We start from the raw sequence: 26,142 nt of genomic DNA on the forward strand, positions 1-26,142 counted from the left end.
AAAGTGGGGGTATGGTATAGTCTTTTAAAACGTTATCATATATTTGATCAAGCTTGAGAATCATTGGTTCTTACATTGTTTTATTCCTGTTTCACTTCAGTTGAAAAGAAAAAGTGCACGTGTGTCTTCACTGGAGAAACAGTTACAGGAGAAAACCTCGGCTTACAGTCAGGCTGCACTGACCAACACTGAGCTGGAGAATCAGCTACTGGTACAACACATGCTTTTTTTTATCTATGGGTTATAATTTGAACATGCTCCCTCTAAATCCACCCTTTACCTTCCTTACTGAATCTTCTTATTTTACTTTTTTTCTCATTACAGGAGAAAACCAGTACTCTTCAGCATTACCAGTCACTGATGACCAAAAAGCAAAGAGAGTACCAGCAGTCCTTGGAAAAGTGTAAAAAATCTCACTCTCAACAATTCACGGAGCAACAGCACAGAATAGAAATGGTGATCTACAGCGACATCTTTGTCTCGCCCGCTTTCTCTCTTCAGAACCTCCACAGTGCAATTCTGCCACACAACCTTGTTATTGCTCAGTTCGTTTCAACCAACCAGTGTCTTTAACACATGTCAAGTGTGATTTAAGCTCATCTGCACCTAGAAACACTGTCTGAGCAGTTTTATGTAGGAACTACTTATATTTTTTTAATTTTTGTATTTTTAACCCATTGTAGCACAAGGCAGTCTTATATTGTACACACTTAACACACTCAGCACATTATCTATATTATAATGTAAATATTCACAGGTTAGCGCTCACTCTCTATTACTGTATTTCTTACATTTATATTTTTACACCCTTACATACTCAGAATACTATACATAATATGTTTTATATATATATATATATAATATTTAAATACTGTGCTAATTGTTTACTCTTACTGTATTTTTATTTTATATTTTAATATACTTGTGCTGGTACTTATTTCTACTTGCGATAATTCTCTATTCTGGCATCAGAGCGACTGTAATGAACCACAGTTTCCCCTGGTGATCAATAAAGTATTTATGATTTTGACTCTGATTTAAAACAGAAAAAGTGACATTACCTGCAATAAATAACAGTATTTTCTCTCGTTTGCAGTTGCAGCTGTCGCTGAAGGAGGCTCAGTCTCGGGTGTTGGAGCTGGAGCAGGAGCTGAGCTCCCTCCAGAAGGAGCGAGATGAAGCTCAGGAAGCAGCTCTTCAGCTGCAGAGCTCTGTGGACCAACTCATAGAGGTCAGGACACTTCTTACAGTATGTAGGACTATGTTGTTCTACACTCACTGGTTAAAGCATGGGCAGACTTAAAGGGACAGTTCACCCCAAAGTCAAAAATACATAATGTATCTTACCTGTAGTACTATTAATCAATCTAGATTTTTTTTAGTGTGTGTTGCAGAGTGTTGGAGAACTAGAACTAGATGGGACTCAGCTTGTTGTGCTCAAAGCACAAAAAAAAAAAACCAATTGTTAAACTCAACAACAAATTTCCAGAAATCATGACTTGGTTACTCAAGATAATCCACAGACTTTGTTGTGAGCATTTCCATGTAGCAAAAGATTGTAGGGACATGATTGCTGGAAAGAGACATTGCTGTTGAGTTTTTCAAATGCATTTTTTGGTGTTTTGAACACCACAAGCTGAGCACCATCTAGATCCATTATGTTGGAGAGAAGGCAGACATCTCTATGGCTGATATTTTCAACACTCTGCAACTCATGCTAAAACAATCTATATGGATGAACAGCTGAGGGGAAACATACATATTTTTGATTTTGGGGTGAGCTGTCCCTTTAAGTTAAAGACACAGAAACTCCAATTTAACCCCACGTGTTTACTTACTATACATATTTTTTATGTACTTACAGCAGAGGCAGACTGAAGTTAGACACAATGAGGAGTTGCTGCAGAGTTTCAAAGAGCAGGCCGCTCAATCTGCCACCAAGGTTTGTACAAAGACCTGATCACCACAGACAAACACAAATAACATAAAGTTAAGTGTACAAAAACATTTTTTAGAAATCATAAATTCAAACAAGTGTGGATTATCTGTTTGTACTTCAGGTGAGTGAACTGCAGTCGTCTCTGTCAGCATGCAGAGAGGAGCTGAACTTATACCTGCAGCAGATGGAGAAGGAAAGGAAAAACTATGAGAGTGATCTGCAGATGAACAAAGACAAGGTGTAGTGCTACAAACAACAAGACAGTCTTTGAGATTCTTTTCTACAGTTTATGCAGAAACCTCATCCTCAGGCTCATCCTCTCCCCTGTTCCTCCCTGTTCAGGTGTCCTCCCTGCAGGAGAAGCTCCACAATGCCACCCTGGCCTGTCAGAGCTCCAGCAAGGAGAACGTGCAGTTGCAGCTTTCTCTCCAGCAGCAGCAGATCATGCTGACCGAGAGCACCGCCCACATCTCTGAACTGGAAGGGAGTCAGAGCCAGCTGCAGAAGCAGGTTAGAGAGAAACTGTTAAAAACTTCATCAGATAGCAGGAAAATGTACATCTGAAAATCTATTCAACGCCAAATAATTGAATATTTTTGAGTTTCCTGTAATATTTAGTGAAACCAACAGGAATCCATTAGTTTGTCATGAAAACCTTCACAATATGAGCAACTTAAGTGGATAAAAACAAATCAAGACATCACACTCCAACTCTTTTCCAATGAGCTTAATTTGCAAATGGAAAGACAAAAATACAAAAATGTTTTCTGTCAGATGACAAGTTGACATGGTTTTTTAATGACATTCAACAATAAATCTAATTGTAATGTAAATACATATAACATGTGTTGTTAGTAAGTACATTTTTGCCCCCCCTCAGTGGTTGGTCTGATTAGTTAATGGTAATTGTACTATTTATGAATTTATTTAGGAAGATGCACCATGTAGGACTTATTATATGAGCTTGAGACTCCTCTACATATAAGTTCTTAATTTGGTAGGAAGTTTTGCCGAGTCTCCAGCTTTCTTTGGCAGCAGAGCGAGCACAGTGTGTCCTCTCCAGGCAGCAGCAGGTCTCATGGCGTCTGTTTTTGCCAAAGTTTTTCTGAGTTTTGGCTCAGTCACAATGCACACATAATTAATTTTCACTTTGTTAGCTTCAGGACAAACTTTGTTAAAGGTCTTCTCTTGGCATTGGACCATCTTACCAGTGCCAGTCAGATTTACTGGGTACTATGTGGCAATAGAGACTTTTTAAAAAATATTTTAAGAATTCCTTGATTTTGATAAGATGATACTTGCTCTCGGGCTGTTGCTGGAACTACAGCCGGTATTTCCACATTTTTTATGTGGAAATACAGGCCACAACAAGAACAAAGAGTATAGAAGTAAATCCAGAGACGTCTCCCCCTCTCCTTCTCTATCTCTATCTCTATCTCTATCTCTATCTCTATCTCTATCTCAACTCTCTTGACTGAATATTTATGTATACAAAGATTATGTTACTATATAACCTTTTTCTCGCCTAAAATGTCTTTAGGAATGTTTTTTTTTTTTTTTTTAAATAGTTCTTTTTCGTGATTGTTAACAGCTGCCCACCATATTGGTTGCTGTGTCAAAACAGACAGTGTCTTTTATTGGTCTGGTGTGGTGCGGTGCATTGTGGTAGTTGTAGTTTTTCTAACTCCTGACCAAAAGTGACTGCTACAGCCCTTTTTTGCTCTGTTTTCTCTGGTCATGTAGTACCAATTTCAAAAGTATTTACATCTCTCTGTTGCATAGACAGCCTTGTTTTTATAAAAATACCCTCTCTCCAGTAGTGAAACACTTCTTTAATGTAGCATTTCAGCTTCAGTATACACCATTTCCATGTTTTATTTTGCCAAGAATTGTCTCACAAAAGGCTCAAGCAGTTTGATATTAGCAAGGACTGATACACTTTCATTGAATCTTGCATCAGCAAACAGAATGGCATATAGGGCAGAGGTAAATAGAAATGTAGCAGCAATCTAACAGATATGCAAACTTACTGATACACCCCGCACATGTCACAAAGTTATGGTAAGTCTGTCATGCTTGAGGGAAATGGCAGTTTGAGTGCGTGGTTTCCTTTTAAGTTCAGCACATTTTGCAGCTGGTTGTACTTTCTGTCCTTCACAACAATTAGAGTACAACAGTCTCCATTCAGCGAGCAGCGCCTTACAGGGGCTGTAACATGGCTCCTCTCTGCACATGACGGTGTGATCTGAGTTACAGACCGGAGATCAGATTATGTGCAGGCAGAGATGGTGAAATTGTTATAGTTTTGAGTGGTAGGGCAGTTTGACGCTGCAAGACAATTTTCTTTATTAGAAATTATTGGCCAGGGTTTCGTTCAGTGTTTTCCTCCGTGATTTCTCCAGCTTCATAACGTAGAACAGAAAAATATACATGAAATGGATGTTCTTTTTGTTTTTATTTATGAGGGAAATACGCTAGATGCTCATATTGTGTCTGTCTCAGAGTTATTGTAGGAGTAATACTGTAGTTAACTAAACTAAAAAACTAAAACAAAATATGAAAAAAACATTTTAGCAAACTGAAATAAAAAATAAGACTTTACAAAAAACAAAAAACTAACCAAAATGATATTTTGTAATTAAAAGAAACTTACTAATAAAAATAGAAAAATATACAGGAAATGTCTTAAGTTTTAATCTTTGTCAATTTGGTTAAATTTGTCAACACAACAAGCAGGAGGAGGTGTTGGTGCATATGTTTGTTGAGACTGGGCTGTCTACATGACTGTTAGTCTGTTACCTTTACAAATTGTTATGTTTGTATTGTAACACCTATTCTAAACTTCTTAAATCTTGCCTCTGACAAATACTCCCCATATTGTGCTAAAAAAATAAATAAAATAAACACTGAATCTGATCAAATTCAGTTCAATTCATTATATACAAAAAAAAATTAAAAACTAATGAAGAATACAAAGCTTAGATAACCGTTGTCCATTCTCAGGTGTCAGGTCTGGAGCAGCAGCTGGAACGGGAGAGAGCCTCTCTGCAGAGCGAGGTAAGGAACAGAGAGCAGGACGCTGAGGAGAAAGACAAGGAGCTGCAGGAGATGAACAAGCAGAACACACAACTGTCCGAGTCTGTCAGGTAAGAACACCTGTGCACTCGCAGTCGATTCTCAGGAGCAAAGGAATCTCAGTCTCAGTTCAGATGAGTCTTTTCAATCAGAGTAAAATTAAAATTTGCATCAGCAACATAATTTTTATCACCATTTTAACACATTAACCGTGTCACCAGTACTGTATCGTGTCATCTCGTCTCATCACCACACATTTGGCCCAACTCAACTGGGATTGCAAGACACCATTATTTTCACACATCCTCCACTTACACAACATACAGAGCATGAAGAAAAGAAAAAGAAACACAGACAAAAGAATGAATTTGATGTTCACAAGGAGCTAACAGATATTTACAGATTATATCTTTTCTCTATGCGAATCAAATAATTAACAATGCTAACCGTAAAAACAAAAGCATATTAGTATAGTCAGTAACTCTCCATACTGACATAGATTTCAACTGGCCTTTATACTACAACAGCAGAATTGAAGTTATGATTTTTGGTTTCTGTGTTACACCCCAAAATGTTCATTGGCTCCATTGGAGCATTCCTATGAAATCTTTCTGGGGTTTTCATTGGTCAATTCATGCATGTGCATCGTCACATTTAAATGTCAAAGTTTGTTTGTATCAGACTTCACTAAGGAAGTGATTACAATATTGTACTTTTAGTCACTTCAAGATCCAGTACTTTATTCCTGTTTTAAACAATGGGAATAGTCTTAAGTGAGTCCACTTAATCCAAAAACTAAGCAAAGAAACCTCCCGGCCTCATATAACCACCATAAAAAAACAATCATCAAACAACAAAACTTATAAAATAACAGAGCTACACAAATCTGCCAAAGACTATCAGCAAGAAGCACTTTTTACCCGATATTTCCTGAGTGTTGGGTTTGATAAGTTACAGAATTTCAATTTTCCCTGAAACATTAAGTAATAATAAAAATAAAAACAGAAAATATAAATAGTCTCCAGACACCATAATCATATTCTTGGTTAATTAATAATACATCTATAGAAAATCTATAGATAGCCTATGCAAACAAGTAATAGCATAAATAATATAAATACATTCTGTTACTCTGAACAGGACACTGTATAAATACAGAATGCAGGTTATTGTTCATCTGTTGGTGTTTGTTAAACAGAGAGAAAATATGCCACTTCTCCACTGATAACTGTGTGCCTTTATAGTATTAGCAAAATGTACATGTGACATAAACTCCATCGAACATCTACAGCTGTTATTAATGCCGAATGACGGTTGATCCCGCTGTGATCTTGATGACAGATGACAAGTTGAAATGTGTTTTTTAATGATAGCATTAACTGTATTCAGACTGTAAACACATATAACTGCTATGGTCAGTAATATTAGTCAGTCAGTTAACTGTTCTATGTGATTCGTTAGTAATATAAGAAGATATTTTAAAGCAGATATTTTGAAATTACATTGGGTCTCACTTTAGTAGTTTTGATTGTTATCCAATATTTTTCCCCAAATTTTAAGTAATCGGGGTTATTTCCCAGCTGTCAATATTGCAGCTATTAAATGTTTGTATGGGGCTTTTATTAGTGACTATTTTCTTGCATAAGATTTTTCTTGACCTGCAGCAAAGACAATCAAACGCTTCAACAGTCTGCAAGATAGTCTTATGATCACACCACATCCCATGTGTCTGAAGGCATGAAGCTCTCCCTCCCCGCCCTTCTGACACATGAATATGTGTATATAAATGGGGATCCTAGTTGTTTGAGACTGGGAGATAGAAGCCTGTATTTCATTCTGCAGGGCTGCTTTTTAGTTTTATTTTTGTGATATTTTTGATTCTTAATTTATCTGGATCCCAGGCAGCCACTACTTAGGCAGCAGTTACTCTCCACACCAGTTTGAAGACTCCAATGCAAAGGCATGTTGGTGGTTGAAGCATGAAATCAAACGGCATGTTTGCCTTGCTCAGCTAAGCTACTGTTTACAGTTCTGGAGGAATTTCCTTCTCTTTAAGTCAGCGATGGGAGCCCTGCTCACATTGAGGTGAGGAAATGGACATGTTGCATGCCTCCTGCTGCAGTATCAATCTAAAGTGTACACTGCAACGTGTCTTCCCTTTATTGCAGGACGTTCTCTAAAAACAGATGGTTCATTAACACTTTCATTTTTGTAAAGATTTTTTTAGGCTCTTGCCTGTATTGTTCATAGGACAGCTTCAGTGTGAAAGGGAGAGAGAGAGCGAGGATGTCATGCAGCAAAGAGCCGCAGGTTGGAGTTGGATCAGCAGCTGCTGCGGCGAGGACAGAGCCTTTGTACATGGGACGCCTGCTCTACCGGGTGAGCGACTGGGTGCCCTGTTCTGATTATTGTTGTGTGTGTTTTTCTCTTTGTGCTCCCTGCAGCCATCTGAGTTCAGAGATGACAAAGTATCGAGGGGAGCTGGTGTCCAAAGATTCTGAGCTGCAGCGTCTCAGGAGGGATGTCACTGTCAAGACTTCTCTGATCAGCCGCATGGAGGAAAGCCTGCAACACACGAGGAGCCAGCTCGACACCAAGAATGACACAGGTATGTTGCACTTTCAGTGTAGTGTAGTAGATTTTTTGTTTTATTTAATTTTTTTGCAGATAAGAGGCAGTTAAAACCAGAAATACATGTCTGGTTTAAAAAACAGTCAAACTAACTTTTTTTTTTCCTTTTCCTTCTCGCCCCTCTCAGTCATTGATCTGGAGGAGAAGCTCCATCGCTGTGAGGCCGACAGACTCAATTGTGTCCAGCGGGTTCAGATGCTGGAGGGGCAGCTTCAGTCAGTGCGGGGAGAGTTAGCTGAAACTCTGGAGAAACTGCGGGACCTCAGAGATGTTCTACAGAGAACTCAAACCATTGCTGATGAGCGGCAAGCTTCGGTGGAAAAACTGACTGTCCAACTTAGGTGAGGTCACGCCCTTATGTGAAACTCTCCTTCTGCACACAGGGACAAGGGACGACCCCCAGATGGAGAGGACATCCACGTGGTGTTGCTCAGACAAGATCCTCCACTGGATCGGGCTTGTCTGTGTTTGAAATAATGTCCACATTGTAGTATCACAAAACACTGGCAGACACTCACACACATCATGGAGCTTGTTTCCGTCTTGGTGTCCCTCTTCAAATCTCACACATTTTTGTTTACTGAAGAAATCCTTTTCTGTTGAATAGTATGAATTTCTGATTATTATTTTTAAGTTATATTATTTATGTCCAAAGTGGAACTGTAATATATCATGTAATTTACTGTGATGGATTTACGCATATGCTCTGGTGTGTGATGTGAGTTTTCTATTTAAACATAGCACTGACAGATAAAAACTGTGAATCACTTCTGCTGTGTAACACACTGTGTGCAGCTACTGTACATCAACCACTCAACTGAAAGTACACTCGACTGAACCTTTTTGTTGTGTAAAAGGGAAAAAAACAAGTTTTAGTTCAGTTTTAATCTAACTCCATCAGTTCGTTTAAGACTTTCTCTGGTTTTAATGTTTTTCAGAGAAAATTGAGCTCAGGCATTAACAGGGACGTGCCGATACTTGCTACAAAAAACAGCCTTTAAAGAAGAACAGTACAGTTTTAATGATCTCGGTTACAGTCAGGAGCCTCTTTACACACAAAACCCCTGAAATAAGTTCAAGTACATTCCCAGTCATGTTGTACGTACTCAACAATACAGAAGCCCTCAGAGGCAAATACGAAAAAAAGAATTTGGTCCTCCATTTTCTAAGTCTGATCTAAACTGGTTTTCTCTTGTGTTTATGACTTAGGAACAGGTGAAAAAAAGATTTGCCAGGCTCATTTTTGTAATTTACTTTTTTTTTCATCTGTGAAAACAGGTGAAAAGAAAAATTAGGAGATTCATTCAATTTGTTGTCAGGATCATTTTTTGGTGTGTTGTTAATAAAACTAATTTTGGCCACAATAGGCTGAAGTGTACCATTACCCCAAGTTCCACATGTTTTCTTCCTGGTGAATTTTAGTTTCTGCATGCACTCTAAACACAAGGTACATAAACTGTGTACGCAAGTTATGTAACTTTAAAGACATGAAAATAATGTTACACAACTTGCTGACACAATACATACACCTACTGTTTACAGTGCATGAGGAAATTAAAACTCACCTGTAAGAGAACATGAAATCCTTTAAGTCCTATATAGGATGTGGGGTAGAGGTGCTTGTCAGCCTCTTGTGGCAGAAATTAGTATTACAATAACAAAAACTGAAAATACTCCTGACAAAAATAAATAAATAAATAAATAAAAAGAAAATATGAAAATTACTAGCCCATACTTTTTTCATCTGTTTATTTTATTTTTTATTTATCTATTTTTAAAACTAATATTTATTTTTATTTAACCAGAAAGTTCCCATTAAGATATAATTCATCTTTTACCAGGGAATCAGGGTCAAGATAGGCATCAAAATTAAAAATTTCCAATAAAAGTACAAAAATGGGGATGGCTAACATCACAAAAAACAATCACAACATCAGACACAAAACTTATAGGACTCGGGGGATAAGAAGAATCTTGAAAAATGATGACGCTTGTTCAAAGCAAGGACAGTGTTTTGTCAAAAAACTTTTACAGATAAAAAAAAAAAGACAAAGCACCAAGGAAGATTATCCTCACATCACCATTTTTTCAAAGTTCTTAAGTCATAAAAGAGGAGACAACAGTTTCGATAAGACAGAGAAAATGGATCAAAATATTTTTTTATTCTCAATTGCCTCTCAGTGCTTTTGTACGAACCAAAATTCAACCTCAAAATATTTAACAATAAACAGCAGAAAGTCACTCAGTGTATCTACTGTTCAGAGGATACTTCCTGTTACAGTGTGTGTATTTTTTAAGGAACTGTTCAATGAAAGTGTGCGTGCGTGTGTCTGCGTGCGTGTGTCTGCGTGCGTGCGTGTGTCTGCGTGCGTGCGTGTGTGTGTGTGTGTGTGTGTGTGTGTGTGTGTGTGTGTGTGTGTGTGTGTGTGTGTGTGTGTGTGTGTGTGTGTGTGTGTGTGTGTGGCTTCACAGTGACACCCAGAGGGAATTAGAGGACAGAACTCATGAGGTCTTAGACATGGACAATGCACTGAAGGAGAGACAGGGGGAGCTCCAACAGAGAGCACAGCTGGTATAGTACACACACACACACACACACACACACACACACGCATTTTTCAGTATATATGTTTGACTGCTATTTCTCTAGTCATCCTTTCTTTTTTCTTCTTTGTGTGTGTGTGTGTGTGTGTGTGTGTGTGTGTGTGTGTGTGTGTGTGTGTGTTTTGATGTCTTTCCCCTGGCTGTCTCTGTCGTCCTCAGCTGGGTCAGCTGGAAGTGGCCATCAGGGAGCACAAGCAGGAGATGGAGAGGAAGGTGGCGTCTCTGCAGCAGAGCCTGGAGGCCCGAGAGAGAGAGCTGAGAGACACACAGAGGGAGCTCATGGACCGAAACATGAAGGTCAGGAGCACACACAGGATAAGTGGCCAAAACATGTGTAAACATGTTTTGTTGACTCGCCCATCGTCATTGTTGCCAGATTGGAAATTGTTAAACTGTTGTACCAGTGGCTCAAAATTATTGTATTTTGAGGAAAATTATCGTACGCCAGTCACAATCACGAACAAACAAGAATTAAAATGACTTTTTGACACATCTACAAATCTGCCCATACCCACTGCCTTAGAGAGAAGCTATTTCTCAGTCTACACAGCTCCGCCCACAGCTGATGTCAGGTTTTTTTTACAGCAGGTGGCCAGTGTTTATGAAACAAATGACACTGTGTGCTTGACAAACATGACCCAAACGTGACAAGTCATCACGTTCAGGTCACGTTCATGCCGTCATGGCTTACACCAAACGCGATTGGCTGTAAGGAGATCAAGTGAGAAGTGATGCATAAACACAGATGTAGGAGCTAGAAAATTTGTTAAAATGAGACGTGTAATCTAAACTAAGTGGTTATTGTAAGTGCCTCAATGGTCAGTTTTGGAATTATTGGTGGTACATGGTACAGAGGGCAAAAATATTGTATAGATGCGATAATTATTGTACATCTGGCAACACTGCCCATCATGCACATTTGAATAGAAAACTTTTTTCTTTTCTTCTCATTCGTTCTCATTGAATGTAAAGTGCAAAAACACAAACTCTAATCATAAAAGCTATTGCACAATGCATGCATATATGAAACGAAAAAAATGTTAGAGTTCTCTGACTGAACAAATCTTCATCTTTTGACGGGATTAATTCTTCATTTAGCTTGTATTGTATAGGTAATCCACCGCAGTGAATACAGTCCCTGGTTACCGTCAGCTGTAATTTGAGATCTGAGGAGCATACAAAATAAAATGTTAATCAGACACTTTTGGCGACACAGTTAATCTCTGACCACACAATGGTGGAATAAATATTTGCACACCTTATCTTTGCATTTATTTTTTGTTTTAACTCCTTAAAACTATAAATATATAATTTTGTGTCACAAAACTATTTAATTATTACTGTTTAAATGTGTGTGTGTGTGTGTTTGGCATTAGGAGTCCCAGGAGCTCGAACAGCAGCTGCGTGTCAGTCAACAGAAGCTTCACACTTTACTGCAGGAGCTAGAAGAAACTCAACATCACTGCGAGGCTTTGACCGGAGAGCTGGACGCCACCAAGCTGCAGATTAAAGAGAAGGTAAAGTCACAGCACAATGTAGTGATATTTACTTTTTGGTGTTCAGGGTTAATTTTGCCCCGTACATGTGGTGTGCCACTACTACCAGTAATTTGTCCTTGGTGTGTGTGTGTTTGCAGGAGGTCCGGCTGTGCGGTGTGGAGGAGGAGCTGGCTCTGAAGGAGGCGCGCTGGCTACAGTCGGAGGCCGAGCTGCAGAGCATGGTCACCTCTTTAGAGCAGGAGCTGGAGCTGGAGAGGGAGCAGCACGGCAAGGAGGTACATTAGCTACTGAGGCTTTAAGACTGGTGTCGTCTTCCTCCATTCAATGCTTTAAATCAGTCTGTCAAAATAGAGACAACTCAGCAAAGTTTCAGGTGAGACAAGTCTAGACTAGATTTTTTTGGACCACTGTAAGCCTTACATCCAATTTATGATTTTTGTGATAAGATCTGACACTGCAGCACTGTATTGTAATCACAAGAATGTGGTGCAACTTGTTCTGCAGAATTCCTGTCAATGCCTCATGTGTCAGTTTGCTTCCTGCTTGTCTTTCCATTCACATGATGATGAACATCTTGTGGGTTTTGGTTGGGGATTTATCAGCCCTTCTGGTCATCACTGGCGTTCCCTTTTCATATCGGTTTTCTTCCTTTTTTTTTCTTTAAATGTCAGTAAGACCGTGTGAGTTCCTTATTTCTTCCAATTTCAGTTTCTATTTAATGATCTAATCTCTCTCACACATAGGTTGATAACATCTAAAAGCTTAATTTAAGTATTTTTCAGCCTGGACCCTAGTCTCCCACGGTTTTGTGCCTTAAGCTAAGTTTACACCACTCAACTTTCAAAGTCGTCAGACCACTGTACTGTTCACAGTACAAAACCAGCTGTCTTGTAATTGGGAGTCTTAAAGTCGAGGTTTTCAAACGATATGAGTGATGGTGACCGGTGAGTGACACACTACAAGATCTTTTAGCAGACGAAATCTTGATAAGTATGTCATGTGATGCACGGCCTGATCCACAACTGAGAGTCGGGGTAGTGTTTACGGGAAAATAGAAAAGTCAAAATGTGACAAAGCATTCGTGAGTTATTCAGCCAAAAACTTATAGACACATTGCATGCAATAGTCTACCTTCCACCACCTGTTACCCTCTCCCTGTCACATTCACTTCCGTGGAGCAGCAGTTGTCTCTGTCCTCAACCAGTGCCTTGTGCTCTTACTGTCTGTAGCTCACTGAAATAGTCCCTGACAGGTACAGATATGTAGCCTGCTTGATATCTAAGGAGCATTTGCATTGCAAATACTGCTTGAACGCCAATTTGCAAGCGCAGAGCCAACGCTGATTTGCCTCTGATCTGGGGATTTTGTCAGGGAGCTAAAAAAAAAATGTGGTGAAGCAGAAAATCAGAGTTTTAATCATATAGTGTGAACTAAGCATAAGTGAGTAATGGGAATAGCAATTGTGAGATTGGTTTAGTATTTAGCAAGATGGCCTCAGACGCAAAATGTTAATGTACATCCACTAAAAGTGCTTCTTTTTGCCACTGACAGGCTCTCATTGTTATTGTAAATGTCTGATGACATTATGTAAATCCCTAAAAAACTACAACTTTTTGTCAAAGACTTATCCCCAAAATCACGTTCAAACCCACAAGGCTCTATATAAATAAAAGTAATTTTAGCGTGTAACTAGGCATCATGTTTTCACATTTAACTTGGCAAGTTGAGGATTTATTTCAACCAAACCAGAGTTGGAGATTGTTTGAACGGTGGAGAGAGGAAACAAGACAGTTTTGTTAGTTTTATTTTGTTGTTTTCGACTTTAAATGAAGTGTGTTTTGTGATATTAAAATTACATATTATTATTTATTACTTAAATGGAGTCTGAAGGTTCTGGCGATAAGGATTTCGGGGCTGTTTCTAGTTAAACAAAAGGATCTTACTCTTTAACAAAAACGTCTGTCTCTGTAGGAATCCCCCCCATAATGTCGTCAGACACTTAGAATAATAATCTAAACCTGTCAGTGGCAAAAGGCACTTTTAGGGGACATAAATGTGAATGTGTGCTCATGCCCTAAATGGTAACATGGCAGCCTGTTTCGCAGTGCTCTTAAAACTGGACCATTTTTAAGAATTGTTGTTTCCATCAGTCACTCGGACACAAAAATATAGGAAAATAGGTTGAAAAAAATCAAAGTTTCCCTTTAATTCCTGCTGATAATTTTGATGGTGCTATTTGGTAACTTCTTTGTCCTTCTTTGAACTTTAGGATCATCAAAAGGAGATTAATCGTATTATTAACACAGCTGCATATCAGCTTATCAAAAACCAACTGGTCTTATCTGTCTGTTTTCCCTCCTTTCCCCAGCTGGAGTCCCTGCAGCAGACTCGAGGCCAGCTCCTCAAAGTCTCTGAGCAGATCTCCTGCACCATGCGCTCCCCCCAGGAGCAGCTCACCGCTAAACTTCAGCAGAGCCAGAACCAACTTGAGGAAGCCAAAACCCAGCTGGACCAAACTAAGACAGAGTTGGATCACACGCGGAACCAAGTGAGTCACCTCCAAACACAGAGAGACCAGAGTCAGACGCAGCTCCTTCAGAGTAAATCACAGCTGGAGCAGAGCAGGATTCTGTATGAGCAGACAAGAGCCCAGAACTGTCACCTCCATGCCCAGCTCGAGCAACTCAGCAACCAGTTAAATCAAGCCAGAGTCCAGGCCGCCCAGCTCCAGACTCAGCTGCAGGCCTCAGAGAAGTCCATGGAGACCTCCAACGAATCCCTGCTCATCAAGGTAGAGTTCTTTGGGAGTGTGAGTGTAATGAGAGTTGCATCATGGAAACTGTGCAAAAGCCCCTTTGCACATTTCCAGATGAGTGGTGCAAATGTTTGACAGTGCACAGACACAAGCACTGCTGGAACCAGCTTCACAGCAGCAGCCCTTTTTACACCGAGATCACACTACAGGGACACTATGAAGTCCCTTCTTTAAGCCGCTTTTGTATTTTTACACAAAACCAAACAACACCGGCATCATGCTGCTCCAGTGTGTGATTTTACACTGCATGCCAGCATTGCGGGATCAAAATAGGCGTGACCAGCGTGATGTTTTACACAACAGCATATGAAATATTCACCTTGGACTAATCATTTCTTTTTATTTCTGTATTTCTATTTTATACTTTATATTATATTTTACACATATTTATAGTTTTCAAATATTCACATACCAGTGCTCATTGTTTTGATTCTATTTTATTTTATATTTTACATATTTACATACTTAGTACTGGTACTTACTTTTAATGTCTATAATTATCTATAATTGGCTTCAGAACGACTGCAACAAACCACAATGTCCCGCAAGAATCAATAAAGTATTCCTGATTCTAAAAGTGAGCTCTTGTGCTCCTGCAGGAGTCTGAGGTGACCCGTCTCCAAGCCAGGATCTCCAGCCTGGAGCGAGCTGCTGGCCGTCGGCATCTGTACAATCACACACCGTCCCTCCCCGCTCTGCACACAGAGAACTCCTCCTCCCCTCCTCCCTCGCCCAAAAAGCTCCAACTCCCCTCTTCTGAACACGCTCACTCGACTCGCCTCCTCTCCCCAACACACAGACAAACGTGCTCATCACCTCCCGCTCACACATACCTTCAGCCAAACTCAGCTTCTCGTCTGTCTAACCAAACTGAGAGCCGACAAACATGCGACTGGCTGCAGAGCAGCATTGACTCCTCTCTAGATCTCCCTCTGAGTCTGAGAGCCACACTGAGGGAGGCTTTGAACAAGCATCCATGCGAGTCCTCCGCCTCCTTCTCCTCTTTCCCGGACACAGTGGACCACGGCTGGCAGGGCCTCAGCGCCACCGAGGCCTCAGTGACCTCTGACCTCTCCTTCAACCCCCTCACATACATGATGGACAAGCAAGATGACAGTAACCTGAACATGGAAGCTACCACCATGCAGGGGGGACAAGAGGAGCAGGCGAGTGAGTCAAGGAGGGAGTCTGTTTGCACTCTGGTGGGTGAGGAGGAGGAGGAGGAGGAGGAGGAGGAGGTGGATATGAGTTCACTCACAGGGATGCTGAGGTTTGTTAATCAGACGTTGGCCATGCAGGAAGACCCCTCTTTATGGAGCTCCACAGGGCTGTCACAGGCCGGCCTCACTCTCCAGGTAACAGCCGCACCCTGTCTGTCTGATGTATACAGTTATTAATTAGTTACTCAATAAGTCAATTGATAAGAGCTTAAGTAACCACTTTGATAAGTGTTAGTTAGAGTAATTTTAAGAGAAACATAATTTTGTATCAGCTTCTCCAGTGTAGCACCAGAATTTTAAACTTCAGTAGAATACTAGTTTAAAAAATCAGTACTCAGTTCCTCTTTCAATACCATAGCAAAAACAAAAAAAACCCTAGGCACATAAAAGAGGATATATATTTTTCGTTTTTCCAAAAATTAACAACCTGCACACAGTGCTAGTTGAGAAAAAGAGACTGAATACACTAAATAAACTTCTCACGACAATGTCTGTGGATTATCTTGAGCAACCGTGTCATGATTTCTGGAAAGAGACAGAGACACCATCACTCATAGTAAGAAGCTGATTGGGGAAACAGGTTTTTAGGTTCTTTAGTGTAGATTTGTAGCATTGGTGTGTCACTGACGCATGTTTTCTTTTCCCTTTCAGGGGGAAGTCAAGGACACGTGATGCTGTGTTGCCAAGGAGACGTCAGAGAGGAGAGAAGCTGTTTATATTAATGTCATCCCTGTGTCAGTGTACATTTAATACACATTCATTAACACCTCTCATATAATCTGTCCCATTGTAGTGTTATTGAAATCAAACTGCGCGGAGTAGATAAATGATGACCACTACTGTCCAGTCTGTAAGTGATTTACTGTTTTGTTTCAAACAGTATAACTGTAGCATTTCATGTTTTATCTTTCCCTAGCTGATATTTATATATTTTTACACAATTTTAAATAAGCTAAGTGAATAAAATATGTTTTTTTTTATTTGTCTACCACTGTGACTTATATTTCTCAGGAGAAATGTAATGCCGTGTTTTCATTAACATCTGTTCAGATGTTCCCATGCTGTCTGTGACTGTGGGGTCATGTTACCAGAACAACTGGCAGCTTCCTGTCCAGGAGAAGGATTTTTGGCTCAGGGCCGTGGAAGGAGTCATGCTGGATCTAATACAGACTCAAGCTGGTGAAATTGGATTTGGCACTCTCACACGGGTTTATATAACATCAGACATGTTTGGGCTCTGGAGAGTTTTAGGACGAGCTTTACTCTTCTAGTCTCCTTTACTCAGGTCTTGGTATGACTCTTTGTATGAGTTAACAAAGCTTTATTCTTCTTTTATTTAAAAAGCAGCTTATTATATGTGCAACTATTTCCTATTGCTGACTCTGCTTCTTTGTCAGCACAAAACCCAACAGGTCAGGGGGCCCGTAAGGCTGGAGTCTAATAACATTTCTCTTTGTAAAGCCAAAAAGCTTAGTGAAATGTTGCTCATATCATGTTTGTTGCTCTGGCTCTTGATCTGGTCCTGTAGAGGAATATTTTAACATCGTGGGACAGAATGTTGTGTGTTTGCTTTCTTGCTGAGAGTTAGCTGTGAGAGTGGTATTGCTCAGTTTGATAACATAGGTTTCATGAAAGCTACAGCTACACTTTTTACTGTGAAAAGTCCATTTTCCAAGCCTAACTGGACATGTTCCAGCAGGGTTACAGCACAAAATGAGGGAGAAATTTACAACTTTGGCAAATAACATTACATGTTTGCATGTAACTACAATTGGCAGTGCATTTGCAGCAGGCGATGAATGTAACGCAGTATAGTGGCCTTTTCTACAGTGAAAAATCATCAGTAATTTTTTCTAAACCAAAATCTCCACAACCTGACATGTTCCAGCAGGAATATAATCCGATACTGGGGAGAAATTAACATTATCTGCACCAAGATTACAAGTTTTTCCCAACATAAGTTAATTACATGTAGCAGTGTACCTGAAGCCAAGAAATAACTGTAAAAAAAATCATTTAAAAAAATGCTCAACTAAAATCTTTAACAGCGGACAGCAGAAATTGTATGCAAAATTGGGTCTAAATCCAAAAGCTCGGCAACCAAAATTACATGTTATTACAGGAATAACTGTAAAAGTCACTAATAAGAGTCTCTAAACCAAAATCTTATAAGACATGTTTTAGCAAGATTATGATGCAAAATCAGGGAGAAATTAAGAACATATGCAACCAAATGCACATATTTCCTTGATGTTAGCATGTAGCTACATGTAGCAACATACTTGCTATCGAGGAAAGGCTGTAACAGAGAAAAGTGGCACTTTGTACTGTGGCAAATCACCAGTAAAAGCTCCTAAACTAAAATCTTCACAACTGGACATGCTGCGGCAGGATAATGATCGAAAACTGGGGAGAAATACACAACATCAACAACCAGTTACATGTTTTCCTAATGTTAACATGAAGGTTCATTGGCCACGTTTAAAATGTACAAAGTCCATTTATTAGTCAGTTTTTAAAGTATAATAGGTCCCCTTTAACTCGGTATAAATACAGGAAGCAGGAAAATGGCTACCACTGCTCCGTCAAACTAACAAAAGCGATTAGCTGGTTGCCTGACAACCTCCCTTTTCTTTACTCTTCAACCTCGCTGCTAAGTAGCAGAGCATAGGGCTTTGTGTATCTGTGCTCAGGAGGAGCCCCTCGTCCTAAAATCAGTCTATGCTCTCTCAGGATTAGAGCCTACAACAACACGAGGATCATTCATAGCAAAATATCAAAAATGATGGTAACTTATTGCAGCCTTGAGCTCTAATCACTTGTTGCAGGTCATATAGTGTTTGGTTTGGCAGATGGGCCATCAGCAGACCGCTTAGATGCTATAAATGACACCGTGAATGATTTCCTGCTCACGTAAGAGAGGGGCTGTTCATATTTACATTTCCTCACCATGGGCCTCAATTACTATTTTCTCTTTGTGTTTGTGTGCGATAGAAAGTTTATGTGTGTGTGTGTTGCTGCTGGAGACAGCAATCATTTCTGTCTGCAAACCAACCTGTCTGTCCAACATGTGGCAGGGGTTGCATGTCTGAAATGAACTCTTTCATGCATTAACAGATCACCCCGAGCCTCGGTGAGTGGTCAGGCCTTATTATTTAAATGTACTTTGTATATTTTCAGTATGGTCTGTCTTTCTGCTCTCATTTTTCCTTTGCAGAATGTGTACACGTTAAAATTTTGTACTTAGAGGATGTGGTTTGCTCAATGGTGTATTGCGTGTCAAGTAGCCGTGCTTTAGTTCCTCCATGAAACTTCCTTAGTACAACTTGCCACCACAACTGTCTGCAGTGTATAGACATGTTTTTGTGCAAAAAAAAAAAGCAGTTCTTAATTTCTGTAAATGAGATCATCAGTGTATTTAACCCCTTTCCCTCTGACTTTTACTTAAAAAAAACAAAAACTAAATGGTTGAGGGGGCTTCCTATTTGATACAAACTGGTATACAAATATCTTTAAAATAAGAATACAACAGACACAAATTTGTGAATCTAGTCTTATTCAAGTCCAATTCATGTGAGTTGAGTCCACACCTCTGCATTTTATGTTTATTGGTTTGTGTTTTGTGCAAAAGTAACGTTAGCCACAATATTGTCCTCAGAAAATGTTCCATTGTTGATAATAGTCAGGGATTCAGTGAACAAAGTGGCTTTCTTGGTCTGCCTCTGTGCTGTCCCACAACGTACCCTGACTGCTCTCCCAGTGCTAAATTGGTAAAAATGAATAGAAAAGGTTTTGCAAGTGACCCCACAAAAAACAATGAGATTTTGTTCTTGCACTAATTCTTTTTAATGCATTATACAAACAAGATATCCGTTGATTAGTGAGGTTTAGAGGTACTGGTAGGCTAGCTGTTTCCCCCTGTTTCTAGTCTTTGTGCTAAGCTTCACTAACTGGCCGTAGCTTCAGCAGATCTGAGAGTGATATCAGTTGTTTTCTCATCTTGTCATCTAACTTTCTAACAGAAAGCAAATATGTCCCAAAAACAGAACTATTTCTTAAAGAAAAATGAAGACTGCATGACTTTTATTTGTAAGGGAATACTTTTAAATTGTGATATTGCTACTTTTAAACAAACAACTCCGTCAGTTGATTTAGCAGACGTTTCATGTGAGTGTGGAGAAGCTGACTGCATTTTTTGCATCAAACAGAGCACTTAGAGCAGTTGCTGTTCTTGAAACTCGAGCCAGGCGTGTGTGCCGCAGGGGTTACTTCCAGGAGATGTTAACCACACTGGTGCAGACACACAGCGCTGTGGAGGTTCTGGTACACGAGTTAACCAAAGCTGGCAGTGCGTGGGCTGAAGCGCTTATTGAGTATCACACACGGGGGATGTAGTACTGTACCATAAAGTAATAATGGTACGATTAAAGGAACAAGATCCTTGTTTGCTCAGAGTAGCATCAGGATGTTGGCTCTGTGGGCTGTTCTGCTTCACTGCGTTAATGCAACAGAGCAGAGTCACATCAGGTTCAGGGATGATAGACTCTGATCCTCTTTTTTTCCCTGTGATTTGGTGCTCACCAGATCATCATGCTCAATCTACTGCAGTATTTCCTACAAAATGTGTTCTGTTTTGAATAGATATTTAAGTTGGGGTTGGCAGTTTTCTGTAAAAGTCACAAAAAAATAAAAGCTTGCAGAAATTTGAAAATACACCCTCCTCCTCCTCCTGCAGCTCTCCCTTCTCTGTCCTAAGCCCCTCCCACCAAATGGCCAGAAAGTTGCCAAGCTGGCACGTTGCTCTCTCTTCATTGTTAATACAAGGTGTTTAATGTGCTTATAGTGAGTGAATTTGACTCTCAGAAATGTAAGTCCTGGAATACCTTGAAAATCAGAATTTTTTCAGTTTGGTCTGTGAAAAAGTACTTGAATGTAATTGAGAGGAGAACAGAATGATAAATTATTTTAGATAAATGTTTTATTCTTTTTTGTCCTTTTGTGAGTTGCATGTGTGAATATTTTAAACAGTTATCAATTATTACTTAATTTTAGGGCCTGGTAGCACGTTTGCTCCATTTACAAATTTGCACAATTCTTGCAATAAATGGTTGTGGTAAAAACAACTTCTTCCTTGAAAAAAAAAAAACAGTGCTTAAAAAAGTACTTGAAAGTCCTTGACTTTGACTTGACCTTGTCTGTACGAAGCCCTTCTCTGTCTCTCCGTTTATGCGACCACACGTGAGACAAAAATTAACTAGCTGACCATCCCGAAGTCTCTCAGCCTCACAACCCGTCGCTAAAGACGACTTCACTGGAGCGTCAGGGGCTGCGGTTCGTGTTGCTTCAGCTGCTGACTGAATTCTGTGCCTGTAAATCCCTGTGAGAGGACACACGGTGACACAAGACCCTTTAGCTACATTAAAAAAACTTGAATTCATAAACTTGAATAAGCTGCAACTGTGAACCTATGACTTCAGGTAGCAGAGGTTATCAGGTGAATCAGGTTTTCACAATCTGAAGGGACATTCTCCTGTATCTGCATTTGTAGAACAGCCGATGAGGAACCCCTTATTTCTGAAATGACCTGCGATTGGCCAAAGTTTACTGTCATAAGATTTTCCAAATCCTTAAAACAGAGCCAAGAGGAGGTGCAACAGTCCAGTTTTCTCTCACCACTTAAATTACAATATGCTCAAAGGTTAATTTGGGATTTTTGTTCAGTGACACTGAAATAACACTGCCTACCCCAGCTGTAATGTTTAACTGCCTCAGGTGTTTTAATCTTGGGGGTCAGGGTGGTGGACAATACAGGTTATCTGTGTCCACGCCACTGACACCTACCTCCGTAGCATTTAAATGCCTTTATGGACCAGTAACCAAGGAGCTGTGCAGGCCTTATCTCACTGCCCACACACCCAGGAGGACTAATGATCATTTTGACATGAACTTCCTGTAAAAAAATCTTTGCTGTGCTTGTCTTTTAAATATCAGCACAGTAAGAATAAGATTTTATGAAACTCCATAATTTTCATGGACTTGATGGGTTTGGAGGGTCAGTGTTGTTTCACATGGACACGGTTTGACTCAACATGATAGAAAACAACCATTAGTGGACGACATTGATGAAAGGTCACCGCTATCTCCCCCCACAGGAGTCCTCGATCACTGACGTGCAGTTCCCTGGTTTTGACCTTTCCCTCATTAAACTGAACCTTTATACATAGAGGGTGGGAGTGGGTATCCTAGTTACCGTTTTTATGACAACCCAAGGTTAGAGACTTTTGTGCAGGTTTGGTTCGATCGACACTCAGTGGTTAGTGACGCCCCGCACGTTCTTTGCTCTGTGTCATGTTTGTTGACCCTCCGTGTCCAACCCAGTAACCATGTCTTTACTTTAGACACTTTCTATTCCAAGTGTCAAGATAACGGTAAGGGTGGACGAACCTGCTCGAGCCACATTTCTGTCTCACAGAGAGAGCTAAGTGCAGAGGGCTGGGTCTCCATACCTGAACCTTGACAACTATGAACATTTATTTTCCCATTTTAGACCCTTTAAAACAGAGTTATTAACATGTTTTGCCAGATTGCAAAGCAGGATAGTCCAAAGACAATAACACAAAAAACCCATAGTAAGACCAAGCAAAAGCAAAACAAAACATGTAAGATCAAAACAAAACAAAATTCAAAAAACATAGTAGAAAGAATACAAATCATAATGAAAGATAAAATGTAAAAATAAGAACAATGGAAACAATTAAAAGTCAATAAAGATTAATCCAAAAAAAGATTAAAGGAATAAAAACTAAAAAAGCTATTTACTTTCTTGCTGAGAGTTAAATGAGAAAATCGATACCACCATTACATCCAAGAGTGGTATTCATCTTCTTGTCTAACTGTTGGGATAAAATTGGATAAGTTTTTCCGAAGATGATTCCTGGATATTCCTGGTCCACATAAACAAAGGTATTTTTATGTGTTTTGGCCTTTTGGCTACACAAAATACGGGTGTTTCTAATCTTGCTAACAGGACTTTAAACATGTTTAGACATACACGCACAGTTACTTTACACAATATTGAGGAACATATTCTGTAACAATAATGGGTGTAGCTACCGTGATATCACTCACTGGTTTGCAGACTCCCATTTTGAAGCCTTGAGTTTGGCATTTCGGCAGTCATCATCTTGTTTTTTTTTTTGGAGCCAGAGGTGACCATAGTTGGGCAAGCGTCTGGAGCTGTGGGCAGGATCTGACTTTAAAACAGAGGATACTATTGGGAGACAGCCTGTCAATCAAATCGGCCCGCCCTTAATAATGCATAACTTTAAGCCTTAATGTTATGTAAATGGGATATAAAAAGATTTACTCCCGTTCAGTTGACATGAATGTTAAAATTTACTATAGAGACCAAAACCATTTTTGTACCAAGCTTTAACATGTTTGTTTCTAATGTGAAGTCGGCATTTTGTCATGGGTGTCTGTGTTGATTTCTGCAGCCAGCCTCAATTGGCCATTCAAGACACTGCAGTTTTTGGCATTTCTGTGTTCGTTTCAGTTTTTAGCCCCGGAGGTTGTTGCCTAGTCAGTCATAACTCAGTCAGTTTTATTATGAAGGGCGCTGCTCCGGATAGCTTCCTGAAATTGTTTTTTTCCAGGCTTCTGACTGGCCAACTTCTTCTTCTTCTTTACATGGTGTAGGGTTTGGGTTATATTGCCAGCTGCTGGTTTGTCATGCTCTTAACAGCACTTAACAGCACGTGTTAGTTTTAAACATAACGGGTGATAACAGAGACTTTTCAAAATGAAGGGGCAGGCATGCACATTTGCACACTGTTGTGTCTCATCAGATGTGTCAAGTTAAGACATTATAGCTAAGTCATTTTGTGATTTTCATTGCCACCTTAGTAAAAGTACCATCTCTATGTCAGTCTAAGAAAGCTTGGTCTTACTTGCTTGGTCTTATCGCCATCTCTGTAGTATTATCTGTAACCAGCAACTACTGCGAAGTTGAACAATCTGCTTCCTGTTTTTATCTGCATGCACAAGCCCAGTGTATGTTAATAGTCATCTAATATGCATTTTTTTAAGCATGTTAGTATGGATGGCGATTATTTCTAAAATGGTGTTAAAATGTTGTGATGCACGTAGATTATTGTTCATTTAAAATGTAAAGCTATTAGTGTGGATGTGCCCTGAGTTTTTGAAAAGTACACAAACACATTTGGCTGCAGCAGAAAAAATGTAAATGCAACATAGTATTTTTAGCTTTACTTGGCATCCTAATAATTCAGTGCAAAGTGCTGAACATTTCTGCTTCATTTGCCTCAGTGAACCAGCATCACCTCTCACAGCGTATAAGCTTCTGACTATAAGAGTCTAATCCATTTTGGGTTGGTTGTATTGTCACTGAGGATGTGCATCAGTCAGCTGTCAGGGAGTGGAACAATGGAGCTCCGGCAGGCAGCCGTTCGGCCTGCATGTCACATCCTGTTTGATGATAAGACTGACACGACCCCCAGTCTGGCACCAGTTGTTGTCACGCTCTGCACAGATGAACAGAATGATGGTGTCCATACTTGTGAAAGAATAGCAACAGAATTAGGTCTGTTTCATGAGAAACAAACATATTTACATGCAGAAATAAATGGAGGACTAAAACAACTCTCTTTGAAGGCTCAACAATGAGCTTACAAAACTGTATTACTCTCAGAGGATAGAAACCAGAAAGACATATGTTTCCTCTTTGATCCCTTAAGGTCCTTCAGTCAAATCTTATTTGAATGCTTTTGTTACTATGAGATGTGCACAAATCAACACAAACACCAGACAAATGAGGAAATGTCACATGTTTGTGGTTGTAAGGTGTGATCACATGATAGCCAGCTGTTGGTACCATCTATATCTAATGAATCGCAAACAAACTGGAACCTGTTCTGATGAATTATGTACAAACTGGTTGTACATACAGATTAATGATAAATTTAGGTAATTTTTTTGTTTTGCAAAACTGTCAAAATGAAATGACATGAGAAAACTGTTGATCATCTTAACCCACTTCCTGTTAAAACTGAAATGTGCAGACGCTTTGATCAGCATCATCAGTGACATGTTGTCACTACACCAAAACAGAAAAGAGGAGCTATTTAAATGTCCAACTGACCGAAGACATTTTGAATTCAAGTGAAGTGTGGTCTTAAGTTTTGAATAATCTGTGAACAAAGATGGCCCTGTTTAGCTGGAAAAGTCCCATTCAGATGATTCAATAAAAAGGTCCAGTGTGTGGGATTTAGGGGCATCAATTGGCAGAAAGGGTATATATAACTCATAACTATGTTTACATTAGTTAATAATGTTCCAAAAATAAGAATCATTGTGTTTTCATGACTTTAAACTGCTGCATTTTGTTTGTGTCTCTGCCAAAAAGTTGCACTTGAATACACTGCAAAGACTACAATTGACGGCCAGCTAGCACGCACGTTCTGCGCCTGCATGAGAGGAGATAACTTTTCATATCAGTAGATGGCCGAAGTCTGTATTCATCATTCTAAAAGGGAAACTGTGAAACTGACAGGATGGATTAGCACTAGCACAGTAACAATGCGACCTGACGTTGAAGAAGCAAATTATATTTGCCATGCACTAGCAAACAATAACACAAAAACACAAACCATTTCTGCTGAAGAGCCTGATGGCAAAAAAATAATCTTACCTAATACAAAAAAGTTTGTTTGCACTCTTACTTCCTCTGGACATTAGCCGTTTGTTTACTTTTCACACTTCCGTTTCTCTTCTTGTGCCAACTGCTGAGCAGAGTGATTTTATTCACCAACAGGCTCTGCCGTCTGAGACGCTTATTTAACATGCTGAATCGGCTGAAAAGGCATAGCCAAAGAGGCCCGATAAGGCCCAACATTGACCAAAGGCTAACCATCGGCTTGGTGTGTCAGGGCCTTCAGAATGAGTGGTTTACATCTACATAGAGATCAGGTCTTCTTCCACAGAGTTTGCTGTTTTGTTTGTATAGTAGCCCAAAATGGACAAATTAAACACTGAAAATTCACCACCTTTAAGCAGGAGGCAGAAAATAACCTTATCACAGCCTGACTGAGGATTGCCCCTTTTCCTCTGGGCAGCTTCCTCCGTCTGACTCAGACTCATTCTGGGTCTGGGTCTGCAGCTGTCTATACTTAGAGAGCAGCGTGAAAGCAAGGAGCGCTCACTCTGCAGCTAAATCTGGAGAAGCTTCCCTAAAAGTACACTGCACACTGACAAAAAAAAAAGAGGCGACTGCTTGATTTTAAGAATGTCAGTTGACTGACGGGTCTCCGATTGTTGATTCTAACCTCTGACTCCAGAGGG

The 26,142-nt window shown here is 39.7% G+C and overlaps 1 protein-coding gene across 2 annotated transcripts in view; it reads left to right on the forward strand.

The window, feature by feature from the left end:
- ccdc18 (coiled-coil domain containing 18) overlaps positions 1-21,343 on the forward strand; it is a 34,245-nt gene extending 12,902 nt beyond the window's left edge. Inside the window, exons 11-27 of one of the 2 annotated variants that reach the window (XR_015778136.1) lie at positions 101-211; positions 325-456; positions 1,097-1,231; positions 1,865-1,942; positions 2,061-2,177; positions 2,282-2,449; positions 4,943-5,085; positions 7,459-7,622; positions 7,773-7,986; positions 10,118-10,217; positions 10,409-10,546; positions 11,626-11,766; positions 11,886-12,023; positions 14,117-14,539; positions 15,163-15,918; positions 16,435-16,633; positions 16,834-21,343. Coding sequence is in view for 1 of the 2 variants with exons in the window: in XM_042498468.2 (XP_042354402.2) it covers positions 101-211; positions 325-456; positions 1,097-1,231; positions 1,865-1,942; positions 2,061-2,177; positions 2,282-2,449; positions 4,943-5,085; positions 7,459-7,622; positions 7,773-7,986; positions 10,118-10,217; positions 10,409-10,546; positions 11,626-11,766; positions 11,886-12,023; positions 14,117-14,539; positions 15,163-15,918; positions 16,435-16,455 (2,979 nt within the window). In the remaining variant the exon portion in view is untranslated. Of the gene's footprint in view, positions 1-100; positions 212-324; positions 457-1,096; positions 1,232-1,864; positions 1,943-2,060; positions 2,178-2,281; positions 2,450-4,942; positions 5,086-7,458; positions 7,623-7,772; positions 7,987-10,117; positions 10,218-10,408; positions 10,547-11,625; positions 11,767-11,885; positions 12,024-14,116; positions 14,540-15,162; positions 15,919-16,434; positions 16,764-16,833 lie in introns of those variants that run through there. The other variant, XM_042498468.2, reaches the window with a different exon arrangement.
- The last annotated feature ends 4,799 nt before the right edge of the window (positions 21,344-26,142 follow it).

This window comes from Plectropomus leopardus, chromosome 12, assembly GCF_026936395.1.
Source record: "Plectropomus leopardus strain MGB_pleo_1.0 chromosome 12, ASM2693639v1, whole genome shotgun sequence".
In the NCBI taxonomy this organism is placed as follows: Eukaryota; Metazoa; Chordata; class Actinopteri; order Perciformes; family Serranidae; genus Plectropomus; species Plectropomus leopardus.